The following is an 11,393-nucleotide window of genomic DNA, read 5'->3' as shown; positions in this document are numbered from 1 at the left end:
AGCCGTGTCCGGGCCGGAGCTTCCGGAGCTTACTTTTCTATGACATGACAGGCGATCACGTGATGCTTTTCATAGAAAACGATGCGCCGGGAGCGCCGGCCCGGACACGGCCCGGTCTAACGTGAGTCATCCTTTAACCTCGTGCCTTGAAACGGTCGCAACGCTCAATTTTACAGTTTTCGGACCACTTGCTACGCTCGTGGTTAAATTATGAAATCTTTCGCTTGCACAGCGATCAATATTAGCATGAGGACTTAACAACAACTTTAACCTCTTGTAATAATTATTTGTTTTACAACCGCTAAGTTGTTGGTCGTTACTCTTTGATCACGTGCAGTGAATACCGGTATTAAATACAAAGACCATTACCGGTATTCTGAATACCTGTTCTTATTGAGGTATTAATGAATACCGGTATTTGATTATGTCAAATAGTGTACAAATAGCGATAAAGACAAAAACGGAATGACAGCAATACCTCTAATTCAAATACAGGTTTAACATTTTAACCGGTATTCGTTTGGTAGTTTTTATACAGGTATTTAATAAAACCGGTTATACGGTCCCTGTTTGAGGGTAGATTAAATTTATAGATCTCAGAGGTGGTTCCTTAGACAATTTAAAGCGAGCCCGTATTCACTTGCACAAACTCATGAACGAGTGCCACTCCCCTGCTGTGCGCTTGGTGCTATGGTGGTTGCGCATGTAAGTGGTGGTGACGTCACAGCCTTGAGGTCTTCACGGGTCAGCAGGGCAGCAGGTGGACTCCGGAGCCAGTGTTGGAGGCGTAGGTGGTAGGACCCCTGGAATTTATCATTATTGGACATTTAGTAAAATGTCCGATTTTGCGTTACTGCCTGCAACATTTTGCCGCGTGAAGAGAAAGCGCAAGATGAAAGTGCAGAAAGAAGGAAGGCAAGCTCAAAGCATTAAATAGTGATCAGTGATGTGGTAGAAGTATACAAAATCGGCTCAGTACTATGGAGTAAGTACTTATGCAGTAAAAATTATTAAATTCAAAACATGTAGATGTGGAATTTATATTGAAAAACAATTATGTTAAGCATTGGCAATTAAGTTTTACTCTAGTTGTATTTAACCTACACATTTACTTGGAAATTGCAAATCATGATTCCACTTTTTAGGCAAGAGGGTAGAAATTCGTTATGTTACAAGGAACAAAGGAAACCAATTGTACAGAATTACTGCGGCGAAGCGTAATAAAAGGATCTTAACTACAATTAAGCTAAACACACACCTTATTAGGAAGAAATAACTATCTAATGATACAATTATAGTAGCTATAAAATATAATTTTGCAACACTCACCCGAGCGGGGGAAAACACTCACGCACAAAATAAATTTAGAAAACGATAGTTTCTATTGCAAATTATTAATTTTCCGACGGCACATTTTTGGAGTCTTGCTTGAGACCGTTACAATTTAAGATGGAGCGAACACATCGCGCCGCCGCGGAAGTTCAAATGAACGAGCCATATGCATGAACTCCCCTCGCGCCCCGCGATGACGATACATACGTCACATACGTGTTTCGCGATGGATAAGCGCCTACATTGCTACATGAGCAATAATATTACAGTAGAATTATTTGTTTAGTTAGGCACTTATATTTTAGTTTTACCTTTTATAATTTATTTCGCTTTTAAGATTATTCTTAGTATCCTTTATGACAAAATTGATCACTCAGGGAGCGTTGAAACGCTAACGTTACAGGTGATTTTGGAAGATTGTTGGATCGATTTTTCTTATTATGAGTATTACTATATAGCGCCATTTTAAATTGGAATACATTATTTTTGTAGCAGTAGCCTTAAAATCCCATCTCGCCCCCCTTTCATACCATCTCTCCCCATTCATAACCCAACTCTCCCCGCGAACCCTACTCACCCCATTTTACGATATACAAGGAAATACCTATAGGCCTATAGGTAGATTATTTTGCTCGGAGCGAGAGAAAAAGTGAGAAACTCTAAGATTTTTTTTTGCACCGATGTTTCTCTTACCTCTTACCCCTTCTCACCTTAGGGTAATACCAATATAGATGCCCCACTTTTTTAAATAGCTTTACATATAACGTGTTTATAACTCAATAATTTATCATTTTACAGCAAATATACCTTCACTTCATTTTCAAGTTCTAGAAGAGAGTTGGAACTTATTGATATTGAAAAAGGCTGACAAAAGCTCGATCGACCTTAAAAACAGTTAAGTCATTATGACATTACGCCCATTGACGCGGCACTAGCTTGTCGATTTCCGTATTATTTATGTTTATTTATTTTACGCTAATGTTTGGCAAAGTCCGTGAAAGCATATTCTATGGGATCATTGATCTTCTCGACTCCATATCGTTGGAAAGCCTAAATTTATATGATAAAATTACTGACAATTTGATAACAACATTAAGGTTACAATTCTCTAAACCAAAATGCGGTGATAAATTCATGGTATGATTTTAATTTAAAATAAAGAAAAAATTGCTAAATTTTAAGTGGTACAATTTCTTATACAATGGAAAATCCGGAAACGGGAATAGAAGATTCAAAAGTAGCTGAAGGTAAAGAGGCAGTCAAGGAAGCGGTTGAAGGTGAGCACGTAGAAGGAGAACACGGGGAAGGAGAACAAGTCGAGGGTGAACAAGGAGAAGGAGAGCATGTTGAGGGTGAACACGCCGAGGGCGAACAGGTCGAGGGAGAGCAAGTCGAGGGCGAGCAGGTCGAGGGCGAGCAGGTCGAGGGCGAGCATGCCGAGGGCGAGCATGTCGAGGGCGAGCATGTCGAAGGCGAAGAAAAGGATAAGCCATTAGGAGAAGGGGAAGAATTAACCGGCGAAGAAGTTCCGGACTTAGAAAATATCGAAGCCGAACGAACTGAAGAAGAAAAACCCGAAGAGCCTCAAGTAGAGGAAGAAGAACAATATGTGGAGGAACCTCCACCCGACCCGGCAGCACCGTACAACCTAACCGATTCGCAAGAAGCACTGAAGCCTAAGTTTGAGTTGCGGCCTGACCAGTTGGCCGAAGTGGAACAACTATGGGCGCTTTATCAAGACCACACACCTGCTTATTCCGATCTCGACAATTTTATAACTGAAAAAGAACTCATCTACATGTTAAAATGCCTCATTCTTTTGCCCGTAACTCCTGAACAGCTCCAGGAGCTTATAGAATTCTGCGTTAGACCTCCTCATCCTGAAGGTCACATTAACTTTGATCAGTTCGTTAAAATTGTAACTCTTAGGCAACGGAATATTGTTATCGAAGAAGAATTGCGATGTGCTTTAAAGGTTTTCGATAGGGGTAACACTGGGGAAATTAGTAGAGAAGAGTTAAAAGAAGTACTTGCAACACAAGGTCATAAATTTCCACAAAAATACTTGGATAGTCTAATAAAAGAAGTCGATATGAGCAATGATGGTATCCTTGGTGTGGAGGACATTGTAGGCACGATGTGTATCGATTTAAATCCGGATGATTTAATAATGTTAAGAAATATAGTTTACCCGTCCGGAGAACAGCCCGCCACCACCGAAGATTAATACATGAATCATTCAATACGGTCGTATTATCATACTACATATATGTTTGTAACATTTTAAATACATACTTTAAATACAATTACTTGATTTATATTACTAAATTAAAATTAGATAAACATTATAGATATTATGATATGATTAATACCCGTCGCGTCGGACGTCCACCTTACAACAAATTGATGCAAAGCAATTTGGCCCATATTGATCTGTGGAAACACACGTCTGATGCCGAGTCGCTACGACCCAATGTGATACTAGGGCTAGGGCGCTCCACGGCTTAACACCCACTTCCATACCTTCAGGCCCCGTGGTTTCAAGTTCTTCTCTCACTGAGCGTAAGCGTGACCCAGATGGCTGATGTGCGTTGCGTGCCCAGGATTGCGGATATCATGTTTTGGAATTTTAAGTTTTTTTGTAACTTTGTAAGACCGATCAAAAATAAAATAGCGCATTTTTAGAAGCAATTTTCATATGTTAAGCAAGCGAAAATTGTGACATACTTTCTAAGGTGCGTTTTAATACTTTTAATTTAGACATGTACAAAAAGCAACACTCCTAACTACACATCGGTGGACCTTATTACAAAAGGAATAAAGTACACCGATGTACAATTAACAGTGTTGGCTATGGTACCATCAGCCGCAAAAATGCATGGCAAATTTATCAATGAATTCATTCATAATTTCTCCATGTAATTTCGCCCTACGTGATTTTTTTCTATCGAGCGAAAGTCAAAAAATCAGGTTTAGTTTTATGTTTGGTACCTTATAAAAGAAAACGTAGCACATTAAGCGATACTTTATATAATATATTTATAGATATACATACATACAGTGAAAAATTTAATGTTTGTAGGTATGTAAGAGTAAATACAGTTTATGTACTTCACGTAAATGAAAATTGTAGGATAATGACAAAAGCATTTGTTATAATGGCGAATATGTTGAGCAAGAGGCGTGCGTCCATGTACCACATATTGTATACGCAGAAGCGGGGAGTGTCACGTTCTATTATTTTCAGCATTTTCTTAGCTTTCTGTCGCAATGGCCCTGGAAGAATTACATAGGTAAATATACTGTTTATTACACACCAAAAAGAAACAGATTTAGAAACAAAACAATTGATAAAAGGTAGAGCCAGACAACAGGCGGTCGTACCTATCGCTAAACAATCTCTTCAGACAACCTTTCATATTTTTTTTATCCCGACTGAGTTTTTACTTATTGGCTTAACTTTAATCCGCCTAGTGTATGACGTACATAAGTTATTTATTAAGATTTATTCTTAATTTTATTGCCGACTTTTTAAATTTTATTTTAGTCATTATCTCGATGCCACGTAAAGTGGAAACAAATACGACCATCATATATATCCGTACGGGATTAGGGCTAGGGTATTAATAGTCGGCCGGATCAAGAGATCGTTTTGTAAACTCCTAAAATCTTTAATACCATCGAAATCTCATTCCAAACCTGTTCCAAACATGTTTAAATTTACGTACATATTTCTTAAAAAGAGTCTTTCTGCTTGTACAAGCTCAAATGTATTGGTTAAAATAGGTATAGAATAATCTAAATAGGTAATTCAAAAAATTAAAAAAAACAACGGGTTGCACTCCGGGAGTGCCGGCATCAGAAGTGAATACTCAATGACATTGTAACAGTTTTTCGATCAGGTCACGTGTCCGTCTTACGAATTTTCAATCTGTCGAATCTGTCGGTCACGTGACCTGTCGCGAGTTTAACATTTTTTCCCCATCACAAAAAGCGCACAGCGCCGCTAAAGAAGTTTTCACAAAGATTTGTTAGACAATTTTCACAAAAGCATATTATCAGAGTAGCGAATTTTCACATCGCATTTTATCACGATCGTAAATTTCATTAATCGTCTTTTTTAATGCAGCGATTTTTCATGTAGCGTTTTTCAATGCTCGTATATTTTACCAGTTGATCATTATATGACAAGCAAATATTTCTAGTACCTTTTTTTTCGAAACTTTAATTGCCATACTGAATTTTAAGTATTAGTAAAGAGTCTAACGTACGAAACTTTCTTTTCAAAAAATATTTCCTTTACAACTTAACTAGACGGAGCCCCGCTACGCGGGGCTCCTATTTCTGGGCGGTTTGCCCTTCGCGCATCTGAAGCTACCTAACGAACCTAACTTACCTATTGATGATAGATGTGTTTTAAGTGTCTATTGTATATTTAAGTATTTAAGTACTGCGGAATGGAGTATCGAGACAAACCATTCTGGTTTAACGATGCTTTTGGATCAAAATATTATGTAATTGTGATTTATCTCTAATAAATAATAATAATAATTGATTTAGTTTAGTGTGACGTTCGTGAAAATAGTACACTTTGGGGGGAAAAGCCTAGGTAGATAGATACTGGAAATATTTGCTTGTGATATAATGATCAACTGGTAAAATATACGAGCATTGAAAAACGCTACATGAAAAATCGCTGCATTAAAAAAGTCGATTAATGAAATTTGCGATCGTGATAAAATGCGATGTGAAAATTCGCTACTCGGAAAATATGCTTTTGTGAAAATTGTCTAACAAATCTTCACAGAAATCCCCGACAAAATTATAGTGGATTAATGCCTATTTAAGAACCGTCGTTGGCTTTAAGCATCTGGAAAAGGTGATCATCTGGAAAGCAATGGTTTATTTCATTTGTCCCTCAGGCCTCAGCAACTTACATGTGCGACCTGCCGCCAAAATTCCAGGGGGAAAACGATAACAATATTTTTTTTCCTAATATTCGAAATTATTAATTACTAAGTACCTACTTATGATATCTATTCAGAAAATAGGTAATTCGTATTTCAGCTATACACGTACAACCTCGATAGTGCTTTCCTCAAAAATTGCGTGGTAATATGTACAACCCAAAAAACAATAATAAAGGAGAAAATTCATTGTCATCCTGTTTCTCCTGGACTCAACCATATTCACCGTCTAAGTAACGAGACAGAATAGTGTTCGACAGCTTTTTTGTTTTGTCCACTTCACGTAGAAACATTTCGCTGCGAATGCTGAGCAAGAGAAGCAAACAGATGTTCAAAGCAGTCATCGTGGCCATGATCAAAAAGTCCAATATCAAAGCTCTCTGGAATTTTTTTAATGGATTTAATCGATGTAGTAGTTGATACCAAATGCGCCTAGCCCAATTTATGTTAGATAAGTTTTTCAAAAATTCTGAAAAAGAGATTTTAAGTAAGTAGGAATCGTAGGATTATTTGCATAAATTTGACTCTATGGAAATTAAAATCGAAAATACCATAAATCGGCCTTTGCATGCTTTCCTTAATTAAAGTATTTTATTAATGAGTAGAGTCCGTATAAACTAACTGCACCGACTTGGTAACGAGAATGTGGAGCACAAAATATAATCCTTAATACATATATACCTATCTAATGGAAGTTGATAGGCTTTTGTGAGTAAGAAGGAAGAAAACACATTTATACTTGGTCAAGCAGATCTTGTCAGTAGAAAAAGGCGGCAAATTTGAAAAATGTAGGCGCGAAGGGATATCGTCCCATAGAAAATTTGAATTTCGCGCCTTTTTTACTGACAAGATTTGCATGACCAGCTATATTAATATTTTTTTAGTAAGCACCACCATAGACGTCAAAAAGTTTCGCAGTTAAGGGGCCCACACACAGATTACCAGTTCGCCGGACGATACCAGCCTGTCAGTTATTCGGAGCTGTCAAATTTTGCATTTAACTGACAGGCCGATATCGTCCGGCGGACTGGTAATCTGTGGGCCCCTTTAGACTTTCGGTGCAGTATTAGCCTAGAGGAACTCTATTGGAATCTTGGAATACATACCAGAGGAATATTGCTCTGCAGTGTAATAATTGTATATCGAAAAGAAACCACCATATATGCAACAAATAACTGGCAAAATAAATAAATCTAAAAAATACACACGTATATTATTTTATGGACCTCAACCAATAATTATGTAGTTTTATTGATAACAAAACAAGTCTCAGGTACCTGAAACCGATATTGATTTTGAAAGGAATTAAATGTAGAAAAAATCTCGTTTAAATATATGTCTGTCGCGCTCGATTCTAAATCCTGACGCGTATTGCGTAGATTAATGGACTGTACAAGTAATGTCCTTCCTCCTCGCTCCGAATTCAAATGGTTGGAAATAATAGAATTAACACGATTCATTCGATCAATGAAAAATTTAATGTGACTAGAGCAGCAACCCATTTCGAAAACGAAAGAAACGAGAGCCCAGTTGTTGCCAAGTATCTCATGAACTCCGATAAGTCCGTAGGTCAGGTAGATAGTGACGCAGATCATTACACTAAAGACCGACAACAACGATAATACAGATGTGAGGTTCTGCTTGTAATGACTCATATCATTTGACCAATTTATTTTCATAATTCGATCGACATTCTGCATTTTTTGGTACAATTCCACATTTCCCTGGTTGTTTATAAATCGACAATGAAGTACGCTTAGAGAGAACGTGAAATGTAGGCTAGATAAACCTATAAGATATATGTAGGTCAATTGGAGTCCGGTAATAAATCTTTTTGAATAGGTAACGATCAAGGATCTGCCAAGAAAAGTCGATGCAATAACCAAGGCGATTGTGTAGATCTTTTGAACGACAGTTGGAGCGGTCACTACTTGGTCGCGTATGTTCACTCGACACGATCCTAATATTATCTGGACAATACGAAATGGCGCAAATACTTTAATAAAACCCTTATTCAAAATATCCTTTCCGGGTACATCTCCTGTTGTGAACCTATTTATATTATTGACTGATGCAGACATATTAAAAGAATTCGTATTAGTATTTATTTCACTATGATGCGTCTTTATGATAGTGCCATTTAAACTAAAATGTCTGATAGTTAATGACTTAAAGTTCCATTAGTTAGGTACTTACATCGGCAAAGAAATAACGCTATTAACAACCTATAAAAGTAATTGCGTTTTATATTCATGAGAAAATATAGTTATTAAGTTATTACGTTGATCTATTACGCCTACTGTAGGTAGGTGTGCTGTCAGAAAATTTCCAAAATTTCAAAACTTCCACATGGTAAAATTTCAGAAACTTCTCGTGTGTTTTTGTATGCGAATCGAAATTATCCATTTTATTGCCAATTAGTTCTGTTAATGTTGCCTTAACCCTAAGCTTTTGAAACTATGGGAATTCCTGCAATACGGGAAATATGACATCTGTACATTTTGACACCATTACTAGAGTTGGTCTGTGTTCCGAACAGACTCTATTTAACATAATTTTACATGTGGATTTTATTACATTTTGGACATTGTGATACCTTGACATTCTCACATTAGGACACCATAACATCCAGACTTATAGACAAAAGGGTAATTGTTATATCTGGACCTTCCGTCGTCAGGCCATCATTACATTCGGAATAATTTACGATGTACATGACACCTAGCCTTTCCGACACTTAGACATATGCATATTATGCATATGTCCCTAAACGGGTACCTACCTATCAGTAGCGGCGGCTTCATACAACCCGATTCCCACCGGCTTGCCTAAAATTTATTGCTACATATATATCCATAACAAAAACACTCCGTATTACCTTGTAATCGATAACACGATTTACTAAAGCTTCACTATTGATTAAATTTCAACTAATCATAGCGGGCGCGCGGGCGACTAAGTTTAAGCTTTAGTATTCATTCATGAGCCACCACACACATACGAAAACTCACGCACACGCTCATAAAGTTCGCTAAAGAAAGTCCGCGTATTTACGCATCAAAATAACACGGTTTTGTATCGAGTTATTCATTTAAATAAAAACCTTAAACGTAATATGATAAGGTTTATATTGGAAAAATGCACGCACACAGTCAAAGTCCGCGAGTGGCGTGAGTGCTGTACACCATGCTTCATTTGAATTTAAACCTTAAATACAAATAGGTAAGATTTATATTGGAGTGTAATGTTTCACAATTTTGAATCGAGTCGCGTTTGCCGCTCGTGTGGTTAATGTTGCCGTACCAAAACATTGAATTGAATTAATGGGTAAATTTTTTATGTATTTTGCTATTATTAATACCAAATTTTCAAAAAACCTTTAAAAAAAGAAATTTTATTACAAAATCTAAGAATATTATGGAGTCGCAAGTTTAGTTAAGGTAATTTGATAACGAGGGTTTCTTCGAAGAAAGTACTGTTTATAAATTTGTAGTAATAGGTTTTGGAAGTCCGTAGGTCGTGGGTGAAAATGGAATAATATTATGACAACACTTCCGTTCCGGTTATTGCCAAGATTTGTTGTTATTGTTGTTTTTATTAGAGTTTTATAGGTTTTAATGAGATTTTACTTAGTTGTGTGCATATATTTATATATAAAGACTAAAGCAGTGAATTTTTGAGTGTTATTAGTGTTGCGTATTGTTCGTGCAGGTGTTTCAAGGTCAGTCCTTGTTTTTAACAAGCTTTTATTAGGTCGATCTGTATGTAACTAATGTAATGGAATCTAAGGTAACTAATTTAAACATCTTCCAAGGATCGTAGCGTCATGAAAATTGACAGCTGTATGTAGTTCTGCTGACAATACAATAATATCATACTGTCGAACTGATCTGATGATGGAGACAGGAGGTCGCCATAAGAACTCTGTGATGAAACAACGCAACCTAATTGTGTTAGGGGTTTTTAGAATTGTCTCGATGAGTATTAGTTGTCTGTCGTAAGAAAAGTATAGTCAGCGATAAAAGCTTGTACCAAAAATGAAATTTTTGCAAAAAACTTATTAGTTAGGATTGTTAGGAATTTAGGAGTAGGAATCCGCTTTTGTCATACACGACATACACTGTTTATGTGACGTCAGTGATGACAAGTATGGCAAAGGTGGTTATACACTAACTGCAAAAGAACGAACTCAAGGACACACCTAGCGCTTTACTTTACCTTCGCTTATCATGAAAAAATAAGTACATAATGTAGGTGTTTCATGTAGGTGTTTTTTTTTGCTCCGAGTTGTCTAGCGAAAAATTCCACGCGCCGCTACTGCTACCTATATTAAGTATACTATACGGCGTACACGCAAGTTGGTGGAAAACAAACTTACTATAAGTATTTACAGGAAAGCAAATTGCAGAAGAATGACTAAGAAGGTGGAGAGATGATATTGGATAAGTTGGGCAAGAGTCTCGCGTCGACATGCCACATCCCGTACATATGTTTATGAATATGTTTGTAGTACATTTTTAGTAGAAATAATAATAGTCATAGTAATGCAGATGATACTCGTAGTATAGAACTTTTGTAGCAATGTTGGCGGGGTGACAAACCGGTCTTTGATGTCCAGACGACATGATCCAAGTATTTTTTGGACAACACGGTACGGGTGACAGAGTTTTATGAACTTTTCGTCCAAGATATCATATGACAGACATTCAGATAATTGGTTACATCTAGTTCTCGTTATAAATACCATAGTTAGGCTAATTCAGTTGGAAAAATATACATGAGTCGTGACTCTAGTAGTCACAAATGAATATTGAAGGTTATTGTTATGTCATGGGCCTTATTTCATAGAAATTATATATGCCGAAGTCGAAACAAAATTAGCTATTAGCAATATTAAGATTACATTATTATATCATTAACAATTCACATTACAGTAGCTCCATTATGTCTCAGATAACATCGCTTAATTTAAGTTAATTTTATATCATTATCCACAATATTTCAAACAAAATAGGTAATAATGACGTACTTTATTACAGAGCGGTAATTGAAACTAAACAACTGACTAATGAAACACAATAACTAATTTCATAA

The 11,393-nt window shown here is 36.7% G+C and overlaps 2 protein-coding genes across 2 annotated transcripts; one reads left to right on the top strand and one right to left on the bottom strand.

The window, feature by feature from the left end:
• The first annotated feature begins 2,259 nt into the window (after window positions 1-2,259).
• On the top strand, window positions 2,260-3,638 carry LOC134806862 (uncharacterized). The gene has a single exon (XM_063780267.1). The coding sequence runs from the start codon at window positions 2,534-2,536 to the stop codon at window positions 3,557-3,559; it is 1,026 nt and encodes a 341-aa protein (XP_063636337.1). The 5' UTR covers window positions 2,260-2,533; the 3' UTR covers window positions 3,560-3,638.
• An 802-nt stretch (window positions 3,639-4,440) lies between these two features.
• LOC134806688 (uncharacterized) lies at window positions 4,441-11,071 on the bottom strand. The gene is made up of 3 exons (XM_063780015.1): window positions 10,813-11,071; window positions 6,526-6,679; window positions 4,441-4,608 (listed from the first exon to the last, which is right to left on the bottom strand). The coding sequence occupies exons 1-3, from the start codon at window positions 11,044-11,046 to the stop codon at window positions 4,445-4,447; spliced, it is 552 nt and encodes a 183-aa protein (XP_063636085.1). The 5' UTR covers window positions 11,047-11,071; the 3' UTR covers window positions 4,441-4,444.
• Window positions 11,072-11,393: the final 322 nt, after the last annotated feature.

Source organism: Cydia splendana, chromosome 3 (assembly GCF_910591565.1).
Source record: "Cydia splendana chromosome 3, ilCydSple1.2, whole genome shotgun sequence".
Taxonomy (NCBI): domain Eukaryota; kingdom Metazoa; phylum Arthropoda; class Insecta; order Lepidoptera; family Tortricidae; genus Cydia; species Cydia splendana.
This window is presented reverse-complemented; position numbering and strand designations above follow the sequence as displayed.

Coding starts and splice junctions, on each gene's coding strand:
- LOC134806688 (XM_063780015.1), bottom strand. CDS start 11,046: ATGGTATTTATAACGAGAACTAGATGTAACCAATTATCTGAATGTCTG. Junction 6,680..10,812: donor TTATTATTTCTACTAAAAAT/GTACTACAAACA, acceptor AAAAAATTCCAG/AGAGCTTTGATATTGGACTT. Junction 4,609..6,525: donor TCTGTCTCGTTACTTAGACG/GTGAATATGGTT, acceptor TAATTCTTCCAG/GGCCATTGCGACAGAAAGCT.
- LOC134806862 (XM_063780267.1), top strand. CDS start 2,534: ATGGAAAATCCGGAAACGGGAATAGAAGATTCAAAAGTAGCTGAAGGT.